Below are 22739 nucleotides of genomic sequence, written 5' to 3'. Positions count from 1 at the left end.
AGACTGATCTTCGATAATGTCATGGTTGGATTCGAGGCTCTCCATACGATGAAGCGGAAACGCTTCGGAAATGGTAAGTGTGCGTCTCTCAAGTTTGACATGGCGAAGGCATTCGACAGGGTCGAGTGGGTCTACCTAGAGTCGATGATGTTGAGACTGGGATACAACACGCAGTGTGTGCACCTTATCATGAGATGCGTTAGCTTAGTCAGATTTGCTTTCAACATCAACGGCTCCACCCAAGGCAGTGTGACCCCTTTTAGAGGCCTCCGCCAGGGGGACCCTCTCTCTCCATTTTTATTCATCTTCTGCTCTGAGGGTCTCTCAAGCCTATTTCGAGCGAGCGAGGATGCTGGAGCGATTTCAGGAGTCCGATTCCGGGATTTACACGTGTCTCACCTTCTTTTCGCGGATGATAGCATGGTATTCTTGTTACGAATAATATTGCCCACTTGAAGATAATGAATAAATGATTACTAAATTCGATAATAAGATTACTTTATTAGCATTATATGATTAGTGGGTTGAGTTCTAAACAATTAGAATCAATGACAACTATCTTCCATAGCCTCCGTATTAAACTGAGTCACGTGTTGGGCACCTGAGTTCGGGCGGTGAGCTAAAACGAGGTCGATGACTGATATACGCCCGGAAAACTATATCTAAAGTCATATATGTGGAACACATTGGTGAAGGCTGATCACTATGTGGGAGCATTCTACACTTGTGGTAAGTGTACGACTTGGACAGGTCTTTCTGTAGATGTGTCGTTTAAGGACCGTTACGACACACTAACCGAGGCCACTATGATGGTCACAGTGAGACTTGATCTAAATTCTGAAGTGATCATGGACACTGGGTTATGTTACTGGGCTCTTTGACTCATTCGCTAAAAGGCTATTCATGCTAATCACAGCTTATGTCTTGGGAGTTTTCTCAGAGCATAATTCGAGTGGGAAGTGATTTACAGATACGGAATCCAGCCTTCTTGAAAGAAGGTTAATGTTCACTCACCTAAGGGTTGATTCCAGAACCGATAGATTGCTAGCACTTTCGAAGTAAGTAACGTTCGAAAGAATCTTTCGCTGGGGAAGCAACAATGCTTAGGGCTGATATGTATCAAGAGAAGTATAACGGAAAAATTGACTTCTCTTGACACGGGTTGAACCTGGAGGATCTTGATCACGAACTGACTATATCAGTGGACACTCGTCATGATGAGTAAATATAATTCTAGTATAAAGGAGAGTTCAGTCTTGACTTACAAAGTGGAGTATTTGACCAAGATTAAACGAATCGATGGAAAAAGAGAAAGGACTATTTCGTCTTTTTCATCGGATTTGTTAAGCTTCTATTTACTAGGTCCATAGTCCCCGATTCGGCTCTGATAAAGGCGGATAAGAACTTTCGTATAATAATGTTTATCATTATTAATCTCACTTGCTGTAATTGTGATTGACAGCATTAATTCTGGAATTAAATAAATATTTATGGTAGAATTGTTTATTTATTGTTTGATCAAGTAAATAAACAATTATTAATTATTTGTTTATTGTTGGACCAAGTAAATAAATGATTAATTGAGTTTTAAGCAATTGGGCCTTGCACAAAATATGAAAATCGGATTTGGGAATTTCGGCATAGGAGTTGCGCAAATCCCCCTTGGCCGTGTGCCTAAAATTCGGCTTTTTTCAATATTGGTATTTACCAATATTTTCTCTTTAGTTGTTTAAATAAATGAGAGAGAATAATATAAGATATTGTCATATATTTTCTCCTTATTTAAAGGAAAGTATTTAGGAGAATATATGAGAATATATTTAAAGGGAAATAATATATTCTCCTTTATTCTCTCACTAAATAATATATTATCTATTTAAATAGAGAATAATATCCCATAAATATTGATCTGATGGATGAGAGAAAAAGTAGGATTCACTTGTTGAGATCCAATGGCCTAGATTTAATCCACTAGTGTGAACACAATGAAAGAAAATAAAATATTCTGGAAGATTCCATGAATATCTCTTTTTACTACTATAAATAAGGGTTCATGATAAGGCAAAAATAAGCAATTTTTTTGTGAAAAATTTCGTGCATTCTAGCCTCCTTGGCCGTGCACTTCTGCCTCTCCTCCCCTCGGAAATTCGTTTCCATTCTTAGTAAAATAAGAGAGAGATCTCGAAAGACTTAGTTTCGTGATCTAGTGAGATAAAGACTGTGCCCACTTATCTTTCTTATTCGTCTCGGAGATTACGTTTCGGAAGACTAAGGTGTCATCCTCGAGTCCTTCATCAAGACAACGCAAGGAGTACGCGATTGGTTTAGGAGTGTTCTGTAGCTGAACCGAAAATCAATGTAAATTTTCGTTTTTCGTTAAAATCGGTTGCTTGATAGATATGCTCTCGTGAATTAAATTAATTAAACATAACTAGATCTTGTTAATTATAACCATAATTTAATTAGCTTATGATCAGCGTAATTAATTATTTTTCCGCATTAATATGGTTATATGGTGGAATCATCTCAAACGAGTCGCATCGGAACGATTGTTCGTGTCTGATACGCACTCGATTCACCGACAATTCCGTCGAGCAATACCTGACAAGTGCGAGAGGGTTACAGACATTTTACGGACTTATTCAGAGGCCTCGGCCCAGATGGTGAACTTTCAAAAGTCCGATGTCAGTTTCGATACGGATGTTAGTGATGAGGAGGGTGAGGCTTTGGCTCAGATCCTAGGAGTTAGGAGGACGGAGTGCCATACGCAATACCTGGGTCTTCCCACGTTCACTGGTCGGAGGACGATGGAGCTCTTTGGGTTTGTGAGAGACCGTGTCTGGGAAAAGATTAAGAGTTGGAACGGCCTCTCCCTCTCGCAGGCTTGCAGAGAGGTTCTCATTAAGTCCGTCCTTCAGTCGATTCCCAGCTACGTGGCCTCATGCCACAAGATCCCGCTGCGTTTGATTAGGGACATCCATTCGGCGATTGCCAGATTCTGGTGGAGGGGTGGAACGGCGACGAGGAAGATCCACTGGTGCAGGTGGGAGGATCTCACGAGACACAAGTCAGAGGGCAGGATGGGCTTCAGGGATCTGGAGAAGTCCAACCAGGCCCTTCTGGCTAAGAGTGTCTGGAGGCTTCTCAAGAGACCGGATAGTCTGGTAGGCCGAGTCTATAGACAAAGCTATTTCTCCGACGGAGATATTATGACGGCTCTTCCAGGCCAGTGTAGCTCATCCATGTGGCGCAGTCTTCTTTGGGGACGTGAGATCATTCGGTCCGGTTCGAGATGGCGGATCGGGGACGGGGAGTCTGTGTTGGTCATGGGCGACAGTTGGGTTCCTAGGGACAGACCTGCCACATGGATCGATCCCCCTTGGATTCCCCCCGATATGCGGGTAACTGAACTTATGAGATTCGACGGTAGTTGGGACGTCGATCTTATTACAGCGATGTTTGGGGTGGAGGACGCTGCGGCGATCTTGAGCATCCCGTGTGGTGGTGAGGGTATTCCTGACGTGCGTCGCTGGCAATTCACTAAGGACGGAGAGTACTCCGTCAAGAGCGGTTACCGTGTTGCGATGGAGAGAGCCAGTACTCCGGTCGCCAGCCCTTCAGATCCGACGGTGATGGAGATGTGGTGGACGAAGTTCTGGCAGCTGAGAGTTCCTCCTAAGGTAAAACTCTTTTGTTGGCGAGTCTGTTTAGGCAAGATTCCGCCCAGAGCAGTCTTAGCCAAGAAGAGAATTACCTCTGACGTCAGCTGCCCTGTTTGTCAGGAGGCGAGAGAGACAGTTTTCCACGCGATTTGGGGTTGCAGGTGGAGCATGAGAGTCTGGAAGGAGGTGGGCTTCGGTCACATTCTTCCGCCTTTCAGAGACGGCGATGTTTTCGACGCCATCCTCAGAGCGACGGAGGTCCTTGAGGTTCGTTTCCATGAGCTTTTCATTACTATTATTTGGGAACTTTAGAACCACACGAACAATGTCTTAGCCGAGAGATCAGCATGGAGCCAACCTCAGCTAGTCTAGTGGACGGTGAGCTTCCTCGAGGAGTACAGAGCGGCTACGGTTGTGGAGACTCAGACGAGCACGAGGGTGACTACGACCCCCTGATGGACCCCCCCAAGGGACGGGACCCTCTCGATTAACGTCGATGCGGCACTAGCTCGCGACCGTGGAGGCTTCGGTGTCGGTTGTATAGTTCGAGACCACACCGGAGAGGTGATCGCCTCGTAGACGCTTTTCCTAGCTAGGGGGTTCTCCCCCCAGCTTGCGGAAGTGTATGTTGTCCTCCGTGGCATAGAGCTAGTTCGCAGCGTCGGTGGCAGGAGAGCGGAGATCCAGTCTGACTGCTTGGGGGTGGTGAGGATGATCGATGAGGGCGTGACGCCTGCGACAGAGCTTGAGACGATCTTGCACCACATCTTCAGAGAGGTGATGGAGCTTGAGGTTTTTAGCATTATGCATATTTCTCGTCTTTGTAATGTTGCAGCGCATAATCTAGCGCGCTATGCGGTTAACCATCACTCGTCCTCGACCTGGCTGGGTTTAGTCCCGCCTTGTTCGGAGGAGGCTATTAGGGCCGATGATTGCGAGTTGAGGTCCCGCACGGCCTCCTAGGGCCCTTGTTGTTTGAGTTTATTTGTGTTTTCTTTACCGATGGTTTCTGTTTCATTCTTATCTTTGTAATCACGGTTTTCCTCCGCCATACGTGAGGGCTTTTATGTTATTTCGTGGCACCGACCACGCTTCCTAAAAAAAAAAAAACATTCTTATCAACCATCATAGTATGAAGCCAAAATGAAAGTGACCATGCGATACAAAAATTTGTTGGCTAGCCTTAAGAGTTAAGAGGTGTTTTTCGAGGAACGATGAAGGATACGTGTTAAATATTTTTGGTTCGGCAGAGAAAAGTTACTCTTTAGAGGTTATCGACAAAGTTTTTTTGGTATTCATTACCATGTGCAAGTGATGCTCTCTCAATGAATCAATAATTTGATTATCTAATCGGATGCGAAAAAATAAGGTGGTGAATGCAATCGAGTGAGCTCCATCACTGAATGACCTCAGTATCATATCTTAGGGCATTCAAACTCTTCAAAATTGGTTTATCCCCAAAAAAAAAAAAAAAGTTTGGCTAAAGCTGAATTTGTACTTGGGATGTAATTCCTTTCTGGATTGGCAAACTTCTTATTTGATATATAATAGAAGAACGAAAATTTTGTCTTTTATGTGTGAAATTACACGTAATTCAATTTCTACATGAGAATTATTATAAATATTGAAACTATGTGCCTTTAAATTAAAAATCATTTCTTCCCATTTTACACCATTATATAAATCTCTAACACACACACACACACACACACACACACACACATTTTTTTATCACCATCTCGGCCATCTCTAGTTGCGTCATTTACTACGCTCACCGTCACGTTGTTTATAATTATTCCACCGTCTTGTAATGAGTAAGTTTATAATATTTGTTCTATCAAGCTTTGTTACATGTTTGGATGTGTTGTATGTTGAAAGAGGCAGAATTTAAATTATAACTTTTTTTTAAAACATATCACAACTTGAAAAAGTTGGCACTGTGAAATTTATCGCAATTGACCAAAGCAAGCGAAAATGTTTGCGGTCAAATAGGCTAAGCTCACAATTATTTTTTTTTAATAAATCAATGCTACCAAGTTGTGGTCTACCACGGGCAACTACGTACGGTCAACTATGATCAAATAAACTGTGTTCACTATAATTTTTCAAAAAAAAAAAATCAATGATATCAAAATGCGGTCATCTTAAAACTTCAACTATGTCTACATGGCTTGTGTTTCGCGGAGGCTTCTGGTGCAACAATGTGCAATGGCGTGATAGGTGGTGGTGGTGCTGCCGACGTAAAGTTTTTTTTTAGAGAGAGGAAGTGAAAAAAGAAAGTGGATGATTGTGAGATTTAAAATATTTTCTTTAAAAAATATGTATTGAATATAAGAAAAATGATATGAAGTAACCAATTCAAACTATGACTTTTGCAAAATAGCCATAGTTTCATTAGATATAGCAAAATAGTCAATTGAGAGTACTACGACTTTTAATCATGCCTCGATTAATTTTAATACAGATTTCGTAAAGTTTACATTATGTCTTTATAGTTCGTTGAGATTAAATTTAATCCAGCTTATATTAATCTTACTTAGGTTAGTTTGCTTATAGCTGACAAACTATGGATATTTTGCAAAAGCTTAAGTTTTATTTGGCTATATAACCGCTTGACCCTTGAATATATTTATTTTTTATTTTTTTAGAAGTGATAATATCGATCTAAGTTATATGATATAATTCGCAATGCAAGAGCACAAAGCATATCAATATAAAGAGGCATGTATTTTTTTGGCTCATAGGGATCAACTCCAAAATCTCATGATAAAAATAGTTGTTGAATTATTACTAGACCAAAGAATCACATGTGTTGAATGTAGTTAAATTTTCAAATCTTGTCGTGGATAAATGGAAGGTTTTTTTATTTTTAATTTTAAAAAGAATAAAAAATTGAAGGTAGAATTTCCTAACAAAAACCAGGAGTGTGCCGCGTGTAAGCTATACCCTACGCGAAAAAGACAAATGTACCCCCAATTTTATATCGACGATTGTAAGAATTTATTATAGATTTTTCTACGATCATAATGACGGGTTTTGAGTTTTGACAGCGCCACTAGATTTTTGCAAGGATTTGGTGCTTCTGTAGCTTGACATGAGAATAAGAGAACGTTCCTATAATTTCCATTTGATTGCTGTGCAGATTTTAAGTTCACGTGAGGTCTTATTACAACCTTTTTTTTCCCTTCTTTTATTCTTGTCCCATTAAACCCCATTTGAAAAGAAAATATTATATAAATTACTTTGAAGCTAGAAACGGACATATCTATGCAATGCTATAAATAATTACAATATGGCCTATCTTAATTTAAAAAATCAGTAGTTCGTCTTGTAAGGTTACTGATGCTACTTTTTTAAATATCTAAAAATTTCAAAAAAAATATATTACATTTTTATTTAATTATAAATTTTAGAAAAATTTATCTTATTTTAAATGAAACTGTAATTTTTTTTTTTAATAAAACATAAAAAATAAGTCAAATAAAACTAAAAATAACAGGGAAATGCAATGAGTAAGAGATATTTATATTTATAAAATGAATAAAAAATATATTTAAAGAATTAAGTTTGAGAAAAAATAGTTGAGATTATTTCCACATTTTTTTCTTATTAATTATGACATTCAATTTGTTGCACAAAAACAAAAAATAATCAAGACATTTTCTTACTAATAAGTTAGACGTTTTCTTACTAAGTAAGAAAACTAGCAAATAATAGCTGTTAATATTCTTGCGAATAAATCACACACGCAAGCGCATGTGTCACTAAAGTAAATAGTGTATATGAAGTACGAGTATGGATCCCACGAGGACTAGCAATTCTAACGATTTTTTTTAGTTTGAGGCGAAGTGATTCCAAAGTAATGAAGAAGATGGTTATAAACAACTAACAAAACTAATTAAAATAAAGAAAACAATAATTCAAACGAGTTAAAAAGGGAGAAAAGTAGGATTACGACTTCAGCACAAATCGACACGTTGACTATCTCTATATTGTCTATTGTTGCATCTTTTCTATGGTACCATCCTCACTATTTCTAACATATTCACTAGCCTTATTCAAGTGTTCTAGCAAACCTATGCAATTGGCGGATTATTATCCTCTCGGCATCTAATCCTATTAAAACAATTACACGCATTAAGAACAAGAATTCAAACGATCGTATTTTCTATGGTACCATTCTCACTATTTCTAACATATTCACTAGCCTTATTCAAGTGTTCTAGAAAACCTATGCAATTGGCGGATTGTTATCCTCTTGGCCTCTAATCCTATTAAAACAATTACACGCATTAAGAACAAGAATTCAAACGATTGCACTCTCACCTAGAGTTTTCTACTTACCCAAGTCGATCATGAAGATTATAGCAAAATTATGATAAACTTGCTCTCTCTCGAGTAGCAAACAAATCCTATAAATAATTCAGTGGTAGCAAACGAATGAACTAACAATAAGCATGACTAATAATCAAGCAAACAATATTGAAAACGAGCAATAGACAAATATTAGAGAATCATCAACATGATAACATCGGCTTGCGCTACATCGCAGGCCCATAAAAATCTAGCGCCTAAAGGAATCCATAAACAAAACTAAGCAAAAATAATAGTCAAAAGCAAAATAACAAACAATAAAACTAAACGAATTCATATTAAATAAATGATGTTCAACAATAATCTAGAGCAACATAATAAAAGAAAGGGAGAAAGAAGAACAATTGAAGTTGAGCTCAAGAGATTCGTCAGAGGCGTCGATTCCAACGAATATCACTTTTTCTCTTTTCAAAAGCTCTCAAAAGCAACCAACAAATAAAATGAAAACTCAAACAAAGGAAAAGATGTATTTTTGAGGTTATAAGGTCGAAGATATAGGTCTAGGGTGTTTTTCAGACAATATGGGTCATTGGATTGGATCAAAGACTAAAAAACGTCTAAAATTGGATAATTAACCTTCTTGATCTGGGCTTTAGCGCGCCGTGCAGGGGATCTGTGCGGCGTGCTGAACAACTGGCGCGGCGCGCCAATGCGAATTTTTGAAAAATCTTCGTCTTCGCGGCGCTCTGGCGGTCGTCTCTCCAGGATTTGTTGCAGCCTCTTCAGTGCGGCACGCCTAGGCGTTGACCAGCTCCAATCTTCATTGACTTATCTCAAAAGTTGCCATTTTGACCCGTTGTCTTCTAAGCAACTCCCAAAGTTCAATTTAGCACTAGCACCCAAAAATCTTAAATTCACTATAAAACACCCAATAACCTTCAAATACACTTTAGAACTCGCTAGAATCACACTTTAAAAAGAGAGATTAGTACGTATAAAATGTACTTATCAAATATTGTTTTTGGGACTAACTTTCAATATCCCATGTTGTTCCATCTAGGGCCGAACGCAATGACCTCACATGAGATCAAATGTGGTGAAATCTTCGATCTCGGTGGTTTCATCTTATCGATAAATAGTTTCAGACCTCGTCACTTGAAAAATAGAAAATGAGCTAGAGATGCGCAAAGTGATTTACCCTATAGTGCACGTTCCGATGTTCAATATTAGTCTGATTGCTAAATGTAAAAATTGAGAGGGGGAGAAGGAGAGAGTTTAGGAGTCTCGCCCAGCCAGAGGTCTCGCTAGACGAGAAGTCTTAGTCTCTTAGACGTCTTGCTCGAACTAAAACCATAATTCTTAACCACTTAGATCTCTCGCCCAGGCCAGAACGTGAAGTCCTAGCCACTTGGACCGCTCGCCTTGGCCATAACTTCGCCACACGATAAGTCACAACCTCTTATACCTCTAGTAGTGAAAAATCACTATATAACAATGTCTATTGCATATCGCGTGATTGTACTAGCTCCCTATTCTCTATTAGAATAAATTGTTACTAAAATTTGATTAATTGAATTTCAACCTTTAAATTTCGACCAAAAAAGAGAAAACCTTATTTTTAATTATTAATTAGGTCAGCTAAGTTTAAATTGCACTCTTAAAAATAGTTAAAATAGAGATTAGTTAGAGATAAAGGTGGCCATATGGGATCTCGCGGGATCCCGTTTCCCGTATTTTTGGTATCATATGGGAAATGAGAAAAAACCGTATTAGTAAATGTGGTACCGGGACTTTTGTCTCAGAACCATCCGGGAAATGGGACGGAACTGGGATCCACGTTTAGTTTTTAAATGTATTCATGATTAAAATAAAATGAAAAAAATAAATATTGGAATCCCGGAACCGCGAAATATGGTACCGGGAATTCCCGGTACCGTGGAAAATGGTTCCGAGATTTCCCGGTACCATTTTTTACGGTTTCGGGAGTCTCATTTCCCGCAAAATATGAGACGGGACCAGGGGATCCCATTTCCCGGATTCCATATGGCCTGCTTTAGTTAGAGATACATAACGTTTATTGTTTACAAGATGATTTTAAGATGGACAATGGGGATGGGTCGGAGATGTCCACGTAAAGCCTCAAGAAACGTGCATTGTTGGTTAGTTTAGTTAGAAAAGTAAGATTAGAGGTAAAAATTAACAAACGACAATTAGGTGGAGCAAAAATAAGAGGTGCTTTCTTTGTGGGTTAACGAGAATATGCCCTGCTCAAGAGAGAGAAAAATGAACCCAAAAAAAAAAAAAAAAAAAAAAAAAAGAAGAAGAAGAAAAAAAAGTGTAGTCTTTATCATGCCTCGTAACTCCCTACTTCCTCTCTTTTCCATATTTATATTGCTGATTTTTATTTTTATTTTTTCATTTATAACTCTTTTCAATAAAAATACCCGGCCATAAAAGCAGGACCCCATTGATTACACATTGCAGGCGACAGCTTCTTGCAATACATAATCTGTACTGTACTCTCTCTCTCTCTCTCACACACACACGCGCGCGAACTTTGCTCTGCTCCTTGTAATTGTGTGATTAACTGCTATGACAGTCTTGTAAACTGCCATAGTATTTTGACTTCCTTTGATAAATGCATTTTGACTTCCTTTAATTTAGCTGTTAAAAAAGGAGTCGGAAATCGGTTATCATTATTATATTGAAAAAAATTTAGGGAAGAAAATCTAATTTTCGTTCACTGTTCTTGTTGCCCTTTAAATGTAATTGCTCAAGTTAGTGATAATTTTTTATATAATAAATTTGGCTCTCCTTGATTCAAGCAAGCAAACACCTAATTTCAAGGCCAAATGAGTCGGTATTGGGTGTCAGACTCAGCCTGTTTGGGATGTCAGAAATATTCTTTCTTCAGAGATTGCAATGAAAAGTGAACCAAATAAGTTAACACTTTCTTCAGCCTGTTAATATTGCTCTACGCTCGTTTAGCAAATGCAAAAGAATAAAAAAGTACACTTTCTCGGCCTTGGTTAAATAAAGCACCGGCTATTTTCCCAGTATAGGGGACATCATATAGAGATTGCAAATTCAACTATTAATAATAGTCGTTTGTTAAAAAATGCATAACATTCGTTGGTAAATCTAATGTACTATGAGCTATTCTAATCAAGTGTCATCGGTGAAGAAGCTATCAACAGAGAACAAGCATAGAAATGGAAGCAAGATAATCTTATTTTTTTTTTCTATCACAGAATTTATGTGACAAAAATCTCAACATAGAGAAGAGAGAAGATAGGAACAAAAATTAATTAAAAAATAAACAAAAAAAAAAGCCAAGAAACTGGCTCGTTTTGCTTCTTGCCATGGAAACTACTAATACTACTCGTACTATTATTGTTATCTTTTAAAAAAAAGAAAAAAAAAGGAAAAAAGTCTTCTTCTCAAAAGGCTAAAATGCAAGTATTAGTTTTTCCAGTTAAAAAAAAGTTACAGTATACATTAAAGAATTTCAAGGCCTCCTTTTCTTTCTTCTTTTGTTTTTTGTTTTAACCTCTTTTCCGAGCTACCTGGTATTCACACATGAGGGAATAATACAACAGATGATGAGAGAGGGATAGAGAGAGAGAGAGAGAGAGAGAGAGATATTCAGGTGTGGCCAGTTTCGGTGGGCGTGGCACATGGCGCGAGAGTATTGGAGGGCAAGGTGATCCCGCCGCCTCTGACCGAGACGGTCGGGACCTTCGATGCTGAGCTGGCACGGCTGACGTGGCTCGAGTCGAGGAAGACGACGACCACGGTGATGTCATCGTGGAAGTGGCGTCGGACTCCGCGGTCGATCTTCTTCAGGTCCGAGTACCTCATCTCCCTCTTCTTCGCTGCTTCTTGGAGAGCCGTTTTCACTAACCGCTTTGCACTTCCCTGAAAAAAGTCCAAAAACCCATATTTTGTTTGATCAATGTTTTTTTCATTCAACTTTCTATTTTTCCTTTAATCGGTAAGGTTAATTAACCTCATAACTTGTCAACCAAAAAAAAAAAAAAAACTATTTTACATTAAATGCATTTATGTTTAACAGAGATTTTTTTCATAATTCAACTCAACAAATTTTATGGAGTAGGTGGTTTTACCACTGAGCTATCCTCTTATCATCTAATCTAAAATCCAATTTAACCCATTCAAGAAAAGATGATGCACAAGTAGTTTACCATTAATGAATAACTAATCATGCTTCAATTCGCATGACTCTAACTAAATGGTTGAAATTTGTGTGGGTAAATGGCTAAAGCGGAATTTACATGTACCCGAACACAAGTTAATTAACATTAGCAGTACCTATGTTATGCGAGTATTACCTGTCAGGTAAACAGGCAATAAGTTTTTCGCTACTAGATATTATTAAACAAAAGGAGTTACTGCGGTGAGCACACACACACACACACACACACACACACACACACGCACACGCAAAGGATAATCTGTGTAAACCAGATAACAGTTCCCCCAGATCCAGATGAGAAGTTTATATTTTATTTTTTGAAAGTATTTAACGGTGTAGCCAATTTCACCCTGGATAATGGTATAAACAAATTATCTATATTATCACCGTTAACTTTAACACCTCCTTATGTGCCTGCATTATTATACCCTTTCACATAAAAAGGATAAACTCCCAGAAAAAAAAAGAATGGAAAAATAATGTCACATCAAAGGGAAAACAAATAAGACATAAATTGGTGATACATCCACTAGCACAACTAAACAAAGAAAAGTGTAGAATTTTAAAAATCTGGGCCACATGAAAATTAAAGATACACCAGAAACACACAAAGTCCCCAAAAATTAATGCATCACAGTGGGTATCAAGTCAACACAGCCAAAACAAGGTAACTTGTTAGCAAAAGAAGGGAATCTTTCAAGGTGAATTGGGTTTTTCCCCCAGGGAGTTTTTTTTAGGTGAATTGGGTTTTTCCCCCAAGAAAATAGCTGAAACTTTAACTTTACGATTGTCTACTACCATGATGAAAACCCATCATTTTTCAGCAGGGGACTCAAAGAAGGTACTTATGCTGATGGAGCAATATGGAACACCAACTAATGGGTTAAAAGGTGTGTTGCCAATGTTACGAAGAAGAAAAAAATTACCAGTTTTTTTATTTATTTATTTTTTAATTTTTTTTAATCAGAGATAACTAACTTACATTGCGAGGATGGTTTTGAACAATGTCAACCGCTTCCTGATTGGTAAGGTGCTCCCAGAGCCCATCGGATGCATATATGACAAACTGGTCATGAGGCTGCAATTGGTGGACTGTGATTGCTGGGTCGGCGCTCAAAATAGGCCTTTTAATGGGGTCACGAAGGCGAAACTTCGCATAAAGGGGTTCCCTGTTGAACTCGGCCTTTTTTAAATAAACATCGCCGATAGATCTTGAAATCTGTAGGAAACACAGAAGAAAAAAGCTCATAAATATTGGAGGATCGCACAGGAATATTTATCAAGTCAAAATTCGGCTTGCATAAAAAGCTGAAGAGAAGCCTAAAATTATTCTCAAATTACTGAACAATTTAAATGTTCTTGGACTGATTCACATAAATTAAGCTCCATTAATGGTATTAAAAAAAAACTAAAATTCTATTTTAACAGTCAAATAAACAAAAAATAAAATTGCCAGATGAGTGATTTATATGTTTTCCCTTGGCAGAATCGACTCAAAATCACATATAACCTCGCATTAAAACCTCATATGTTTCTATTTAGTGTAGAGTTAACCCACAACCCTTTTGGTGCAGGTCGATGTACCTATCACTAAACTAACCTCTCTTGTCTCGGAACCTTACTATTTAATGACCCATAAGTGCCACCAGACCAATAATTACATGTATTATTTGAATCTACCTGGATCCCACAAGAACATAACCTGTGTTATCCCATTCCATCACAAGGTTAATTCGTTTCCTCCAACAAGCAGTAGACCGGACCCTTTAAATCAAATTATTGAGCTATAATCGAAAATGAGCTGGAACAGTGTTTTATATTATTATTAAACAAGTGGAGACTATATATAGATAGTATCAGTGGAGAAAGTTACCTGTATGAGACCCTTGACGCGCCACACGTTATGCTTTAAAACAACGATATGGGGATCGTCCGGGTGCATAGAATGGAGCTCGTGCCTCACGGACTCGAAGCTGGCGTTATGCTCTGCGGACAATTGCATCGCGAGAACCTCACCGGTGGCCTTCATCACCCTCCCCAAAACGGCCCGGGAATCGCCAACGTTGGCGATGTAGAGGTTTCCGGCGCAGACGACTCCGACGAGGCAGCACGATCCGACGGCCGCGATCTGCGGCTTCATGGGCCACTGCCGAGTCACCACGGACAAGAAGCCCTCTTCCGTCGCTTGAAACGCTTTGCGAATCACGTCCGCCGACATTGCTTGTTGCTCCGAAGTAAATCCTGCATAATGCGACAGGATTTTAACCCAAATATAATACGGTAAAATTTGAATCCGAGCTTGAGAAGAAGATGACGAGGTTAAGATCATAGCGGTGGGGGGGTAGGAAAAATAGGTTGGAGGGAAGCTTAGGATTTTTGGGAGAGTCCCAAGCAAGTCTCTCGAAACTTATGAAAGGGATGGAAAATCAGTATCCCTTTCTAGCTTTTAAAACTAAAACATGATAATGGATCACTTCTTAAATTAAAAGGCCCCAAAAATACTATTTTCAAATTCTGGGGTCCGATGAGGCAACATGATGTAGATGTTAGACAAACTGACACGAAAGGGAGAAAAAAAGACCCCAAAACCGATAGAAGCTCAGAGTTGGTTAGTTCTGAGTATATTGAAAAGGCTATATCCACCATAGTTACTACTACACGGAAATTAACTTTTTACTCTTAATTTCTGTGGCCGAGAAAAAAAGAAAGAGATAAACTCACTCTTGAGATGCTGAAAGAGATGGTCATTGATATATCTGGATGTCTCGGGGCCGCCATGGCCATCGTAGACACCGACGAAAGTACCATAAGGCCCGGACTCGAGCGAGCTAAGGCTCCCAGACTCAATCTGGCTCTGATCCTCGAGCAAGTTGTTGGCCTGAACTACGGCCATAGAGAAATCTCCATTAAAGTGTTGACCCGAGTCTTTGTACCACAAAAGCCCGTCTTGCTTCCCTCCCGACTCTGAACCCGTGTGAACGTACCGTTTCGACCTTGGCCGAAAACAGGCCCTCAAGAAGTTCATCAACTCCGATAACATCCCTCATCTCACCCAAACCACCATCCAAAATCCCAACATGTAACTAATTATTAAAATTCCCCTTAAAAACAAAGCTCGGTTTCGTCAATTCTTTCTTCTTCTTCTTCTTCTACAAATTTCTAGGGATTTTACTCTCCAAGCCCCTTGATTCTTCTAACCCGCTGTAACAGCACAACAATAACCAAAATAAGAAACCCAAATTGTTGATTCAAACAACTGAATCCAGCCCCAAAATGAACTAATTGATCAAAGGAAATGACAAACACAGAGCAAAATTACCAAACAATATGAGCAAGACTATTATTAACACCCAAAGCTCACATATTTTTTCCTATTTAAGAACAGAAAGCACATGTCCATACAGGCATACATATACAAATACAAAAGTGTTTTTTTTTTTTTTTTTTTTTTTTTTTTTTTTTTTGCGTGTGACTAATTTACAAAAAGTTTGACAAAAAATGGTCAAAGGAAGAATACTTTTTTTTTTTATTATTTTTTTTTATTATTTCATATACTTTTTCTCTTCCTGAATCGAGAAAGTCTGGGATTCATTAGTTTCGCCATTGACAAAATCAAAAGGTAAAACCCTAAGCTATACGGATTGCCTTGTGACAAAGAACAATTCAACATTTTTCACAATTCTTATTCCGAGAATTTTGATAATCGAAACCGTAAATAAAATTAATAAACAACAGATATAGAAAGTCTTACCCAATAAATTGGAATGTCTCCTTGAATCAAGCAATCGATCAATCAACTATTCATAAACACATAAGAAGGAGAAGATCTCGACATCAATAGAATAAACAATAGGAATGAGAAGGAACAATCAGATCCAAAGATCCATAGAAATCAAAGAAGAGAGAGCTTTTCTAATTTATTGATTTTTGCTTTGGCTTTAGATTTTTGGTTTTGTGTTTGGGTTTTGGATTTTCTCTCTCTTCAAAGTGAAGTGAAAAAGAAGAAATAAAAGAAAGGAGGTTGAGAGAAAGCTGAGAGTGAATGGGGTTGTGTTTTGGATGCAGAGTCTAAATATAAATAATAAATTAATTGGACCAACTGAAAAATAAATGTTTTTAATATTTTTTTTCCTCTTGTTTCTCTCTCTCTCTCTCTAAGCTTGATGACAGCAAATCAAAGGTCCATCTATGGCCCCACACACAACACACAACTATGGTTTTCAGTTTTGCAACTTCTTTACATGTAAATTGTACATATATATATATATATGTATATATCGGACACATATAAATACTCAATTTGTAAATTGGACACATTCATGCAGTAAACATTTTTATTTATACATATTTTTTTTAATTATAGTAAAGGAAGAACTTGATTATGTCCTCATAAATGTATTGTCGTTAAGTCAAATTTATTATGAGGTGGGATTCTTAGGCATCTCTATGATGGACTTCAGTGCTTTGAATAAATAGACTATATTAAAAAATTGCAGTAATTTTGTGATAAATTCGGATATGCTCTTTTTTTGATTCACTCATCTGAGAGGGCATTTCAGGGTGATTTATTATTTCTTAAACGGTCATAACATATTACATTGATTTTCGCCAAAAAAAAACTAATTTACAATGAGTATTTTAGAATCTTAACAAGTTCTTATGTCTATCTATCTATCAATTGTGATAAAATTCCTAATTTAGTATATATATATATTTGTGAAGTTAATGACTCTTCAATTATGAAATTCCTTATATAATTTCTTATTTATATTATTGTCGTCTAGTTAGATATATATATATATATATATAATATATATATATATATATATATATATATATATATATATATCTAGCAGTATCATAAAAACAAAGGATATTATTTTAAAACTAGCACAAACAAAATACATAATATTGCAAGGCATTTTAATGTTAAAAGGACAAGAAAATGTAGTAAATTTATTATATTTTTGTTGATTTAAAAAAATAGGTGTCATCAAGCAGGGTGGCGATATAGGCATTTACGTATGGTATTTCGAAATGATGGTAACAATAATAGTGATAATAAGAATTTGGAAATTGGTCATGAAATGTCATGTAGTGTATAAGTATTAGATACATTGGTCCTGAAGGTGATAGCAAGAGCAATATGATAAAGAGAGTAGTGAATGAGATAACGTTATATGGATGGGATCCGAGAGGACGAGTGAGAATGTGTTGAGCTAACAATAATATTATTATTTATGGGCGTTACATATGAAATGGAGTTCACGTGACAAAACGTGTAACAGGTGGAGGGTCTATTTTTCTACGTACCCCCCAAAAACTCTTTGCCATTGTAATTCCATCTTCTTCTTCTTCTTCTTTTTTTTTTTTTTTTTTTTTTTTTTTAATTTTATTATTAAATACAAAAGGGTACATAAATTAATTTTTATTTTTTAATCAATAAAAAAACAATTTTTCTTTCTTTCTTACCGATGGTACATGATGGTGAAGTTTGACTCCTTTCCTATCGCTCACGCTCTTCATCTTCTTCGCTCGCATGCATTGGCGTATAATCTAAGTTTTCACGATTTGGGAAAGATTCTAAAATACCTTTTCAATGGGACACAAAAAGAACACCTTCTTGAGGTTTGCTTCAATAATTTATCATATATATATATATATATATATATATATACATATATTTAAATAATTTAATGCTGGTTCGTCTGCATGCTTACTCGTTGTCTCCATGTGATGACGTGTCCATATATGAGGCAATCACACGAAATACTTCGGGAATCCTATAGTTTATCTTTTCCCATTCATTTGATTATTTTTTGTAGCACCTAACAAGAAGTAAATAGTAATATGAGTTTGTTTTCCCTAGAATAATTTGATCTCGTATACAGTATTTGATACCTTTTTTGTTGTTCATTTCCGTGTTTTTTTTTTTGCTCGAAGTTATATCTTGATCAGCTATCCGTGTATTTATTGATATTCAGTTATAAAGTCATTTAAATAAAAACTATTGAAATTCAAGACTTAATTTCAAATGGTCACTTTCATATTAAGATAGATTCCACAAGAAATAAAAATCCTCTTTATGTAGTCATTCCTCTTCCTTTCATGTAGATCTTCCTCCACCACGATTCACTCCTAGACGAGCTAATTCATCAAACAAACTCGTTAATTGTTCGAGTAGGAACTCTATAACATAATCTCTATATTAACAAACATTTAATTTTGAGAAAAATAACCACTCGAAAACCCACCAATAAACCTCTTCTTCAATCTTCGTGTCCAACTTAATAGGATGTAGAATCTAGAATCACGTTGGTAGATAACATCATTTCCTTAACCTTTGTAATAACTACCTTCAAAGCCAAGCTCAAAGACAAATCAATTTGTTCAATCATACTCGCCTGTCATCCTTGGTTATTTTAAAATAGATTTATCACTCTTTTCCCTTGGCCATAATTAAAAAATTACGATGTCTTTCGACACAGTTTCCCCGTGGGATCATGTCACACGTATACCATCCAAATTACTCACCCCAAAATAATCCATAAAATCACCCTAACTATTGGTAACATCACAATTCTGAATTTAGACAATTTGTACCGTCTTTTTTCAAAACTTCATACGATTTAAAGTTTCCAATAGCCCAAAAACGTCTATATTCAAGCATATTCATGACCATGCAAAGCACAAAATATTGGATATAATTTCGATAAACCTCTATATATGTTTCAGCTACAAGAAACTTGACCGCGACATTCGAAGCTGTTCTAAACCCCTCACCACGGTCACCGGCGACCTTCTTGCCCAAATAACCATCTTTTTAACTTGGTTGTAATTTAGCCACTCTCCAGTCAATTGTTTTGAAGACACACGTGGTATAGATCTCGCATCAACACAAACGTCTCAACCCAATATACAACCAAAAAAAATTCCCAAACATCTACCGTCCTAAATCCATTCCTTCAAACTCTCAAACCCAAAAAAAGTGCAGGTGAATCCACTCACCAAATTCCATATTGTCAGAATCTCAAAATCCATCACTCACCCAAAACCCAAGAATACCTTCACTCACTTACACACCCCATCGGTTCCATTTCTCAAACACAATTACTCACCCAAAAGGCACGAATACCCACACTCACTAACACTCACGTCGACCAAAATCTAGATCACTAACATCTACCCTACCACCTCACGACATTCGGGACGCCCCTTGAACCCAATCCTTTCTCAAACTCAACTAAACCGGTCAAATACCCACCTCCTCCAGTTTTTTTTCAATTGTGTGACTCCTATTAACCTTAAAATACCAAGCGCATGAACCCACCTAGCATTGAAACCAAAAACCCCATCTCCTTGAGACCCTGACATTAATTTCCATCTAGCCCAACCAATGTACCTTTCACAAACACGGCTCCCTCGTTAATAGCAACCCCAAGAATAATAATCCATTTACCTATTCATTAAATTTCCCATAGTATGACTTATATTTCCCCAATACTCACTCTCATCAGACTCGCCCAATCTAATCTTACCATTTTATCCACACATCCATGTCGACCCTGGGCAAATCCTTTAGTCTAACCCAGGCTCGAAAAAAACCCACGTCGAGCGCTACACTTGGCAAGACTCGACTTCAAGTACTTGGAGTCACGAAGCACTAGGAAACCTTATCCGCCAAGTGTGTTGATGCCAATTCCCCTTACGCTGAGTGATGATGGCTTGCACCGAGTGACATAGCCCGCTAAAGACCCTTTTCTCAATGAGTATGTTGATGCATGCCCTAACTCTCTAAGTGTAGTCCATGCCGTGTTACCTCATACGCCAGACTTAGGCTCTACCTCACTTGATATGCCTTCCATGGGCAACTACTCGATCACACCAAATCAAGCTATGCCGAGTACATTCTGGCCAAGTGATTGGTGCCATATCCTTGCGTCGAGTAAAGACTCTTCTCACTAAGTAGTTGGTTCCGCCTACCCTTTGCTTCAAGTGACTAAGAGCCCAAATAAGCACTCCTTGCTCACCGAGTGCTCAAATGTTGAGTGTCCTCATAGCCTCAATAGTCGAATGGTCTCGTTAAGGATATCCCAATACCAAGTAGCATGTTGTTGAGATCTCTCACACCAAGACCATGTGCCAAGTGATGAGAGACATCAAGTCAAGCGAGAGATCCTTCGTTGCTCCAAGTCATCTTTTTCACGATACCAACGATGCAAGACCCTTCTGCACTGAGAAACCCCATGCATGCAAGTCTCCAACATTTTTCAAAGTTCCTTTGTTGAGTAAGAGATGTGAAAGACCCTTAACAATATTATCGCCTAGACCTTGTTGTAGAGTGCGACATGCAACTCTCCCCGAGACTTAAAGCTGAGTAGTCATGTCGTCTAACACCTGTGTTGAGTACATCTCTATCCCGTCGAGTATGTCAATGCCAGATACCTCTCAGCTTTTGCATACCTCACCAAGCCTCTATGTTCCTAGTCTAGGACGCAGATTCTCGTTGCCTACCCTGTCAAGTTAGCCCTAAGGCCCTCATAAGTTTCTCAACCTCATATAAATACTCAACTGCACCAAGGTGTGAGGTAAGTTGCTCTAAACTTGAGAAATTCATGCCAAAACGGTTCTCAAGCTTTAAAATATTATTTCTCCTTCTTTCACCTCACTTTCTCTTTCTAAAATTCTTCAAAATGTATATTAATCAAAAGTGCATTATTACTATTAGCTTTGAATCAAAAACATTTCAGCCATTTATAAAAATATTGTATTTAAATATGATATATATGAGAATTATTCTCTCCATAATTATTCATTATGGTCTATATATATGCATATATATACTAAATCGTGATCATCATAATGCCCGATCAAAATCAACCTTTAATTCCTACGATTATGAGATCGTAATATTCTTCATTAATGGTAATAGTGTTTGTGTTAGGAATTTTGCCCATATAAGGGTATTATGGTAATTCCTTCTAAAGGGTATTATCGTAATTACGTTAGATTGCCAACTGAATGAGATAAAGACATAATCAATAATATACTAGATAGGTTAGTACATGATATTGTATGACAACATTCGTCAAAGCCTTAGCCCTTTGCATTAACTGAGATTATATCTCTACATCTTATGTGAGAAATATAAGTCTCGAGTGGAGCGCTTAAATTGGTTAGTGATCAATCTATTCATGGGTAGCTAGATTTGAGATTACATATATGGTTCGCTAGCGGATGGGTTTTCACTGACTAAGCATTGTGTACAATTGATCTGTACATGACCTGGACAAGTTGCAATTAAGTACATCGTTTAAGTGATAGTTACGATGAGACGTATCGCAATCACAGCTGATGGCCACAATGTAGATCAATCTTAATCTTGAGGTGCTCTTGGAAATCAGGGTTATATACTCGGCTCTTTGATTCGTTCGTTAACGATTACAGAGATGCTTATATATATATATATATATATATATATATATATATGTTTTGGGATACCAGATATAATTAGTGATAGAAGGGAAACATCAAAAGTGGAATCCAGCTCTTAATAAAGAGATTCAATGTTAGCTCACCTGATAGTCGACTCCAGAATCGTTATATTGCGCGCACCTTTGCACTATGAGTGACAAAAGAATCTTTCGCTGGTGAATCGGTGGAACTTATGGCTCATAAGTGAGTCGAGGGTATAACAGTATATTTGAGCCTTTCGTGTTACGAGGTGAACTTGGAGGGTAGACTATACGTACTGGTTATATCAATGGACACTTTATCTATAGGATCGAGTAAACATAATTATGATAACTTCGAGAGGTTCAGTCTTGGTATTTTAGTGGAATATAACCAAGATTTGATAAAACAAAAGAAGAGATGTAACAGTGTCTACGCTCTCGCTCGTGTTCATCTAGCTTTGAATTATTAGGTCCATCGTCCCCTAGTCGGCTCCGAAAAGATGAACACGGATACTCTTGTAGTAAATATGAGATTCGACTACAAGCTCACTACCGCAATTTAGTTGCAACATCTTTCGCATTCGTAATAAGGTACTTTACAAATAAGTTATTAATTGTTATGTAATTTCTAAGTATCACTAAGATTTAAATGAGCCTGTAAAGAGCAATATAAATCATCCCACAAGGCCCAATGAGACTTGTGGTAAGCGTGTACCATAGTGCACATGTGTCTTAGATTTGTTTGATCAAGTCCAATAGGATTGATGATTTTCTCAAATAGGAAATAAATAATATATATTAAATATGATCCGATTTGATAAATATTTATTACGATAATTATTTATGGAAGTATCATGGGGATATTCTCTACTATTCTATGTATAAAATAGTATATCTTATTATGAGAAACAAATGATATATTAATTATATTATTTAATGAAAATATCATTGAGATATTCTATATTATTCAGTTACCTGAATAATATATTATAATATGAGAAGTAAATAAGTATTAGATATGATCTGAATATTTTATTTATTAAAGTATCTTAAAGATATTTGATTTATTCTATTCATAGAATAAATATCTTG

At 37.2% G+C, this 22739-nt stretch overlaps 1 protein-coding gene across 1 annotated transcript; it reads right to left on the bottom strand.

The window, feature by feature from the left end:
- Window positions 1-11268: 11268 nt before the first annotated feature.
- LOC149389575 (putative protein phosphatase 2C 46) lies at window positions 11269-16249 on the bottom strand. Its single transcript, XM_089622028.1, has 5 exons — window positions 15944-16249; window positions 14914-15393; window positions 14066-14433; window positions 13175-13411; window positions 11269-11894 (listed from the first exon to the last, which is right to left on the bottom strand). Exons 2-5 carry the CDS (start codon window positions 15230-15232, stop codon window positions 11622-11624), a joined length of 1197 nt encoding a protein of 398 aa, XP_089478154.1. The 5' UTR covers window positions 15233-15393; window positions 15944-16249; the 3' UTR covers window positions 11269-11621.
- Between the last annotated feature and the right edge of the window lie 6490 nt (window positions 16250-22739).

Source organism: Urtica dioica, chromosome 8, assembly GCF_054948205.1.
Source record: "Urtica dioica subsp. dioica isolate 48M chromosome 8, U.dioica_male_clone48M_v1_H2, whole genome shotgun sequence".
Lineage (NCBI taxonomy): Eukaryota > Viridiplantae > Streptophyta > Magnoliopsida > Rosales > Urticaceae > Urtica > Urtica dioica.
The sequence above is the reverse complement of the archived record's forward strand: the minus strand, read 5'-3'. Positions and strand labels throughout refer to the sequence as shown.

Bases quoted from the DNA above. Each gene is read 5' to 3' on its own strand.
- LOC149389575 (XM_089622028.1), bottom strand. From the start codon at position 15,232: ATGTTATCGGAGTTGATGAACTTCTTGAGGGCCTGTTTTCGGCCAAGG. The intron at 13,412-14,065 runs GTAACTTTCTCC...TGTTTCCTACAG, and splicing joins GCGTCAAGGGTCTCATACAG to ATTTCAAGATCTATCGGCGA. The intron at 11,895-13,174 runs GTAAGTTAGTTA...GACTTTTTTCAG, and splicing joins TTCAAAACCATCCTCGCAAT to GGAAGTGCAAAGCGGTTAGT.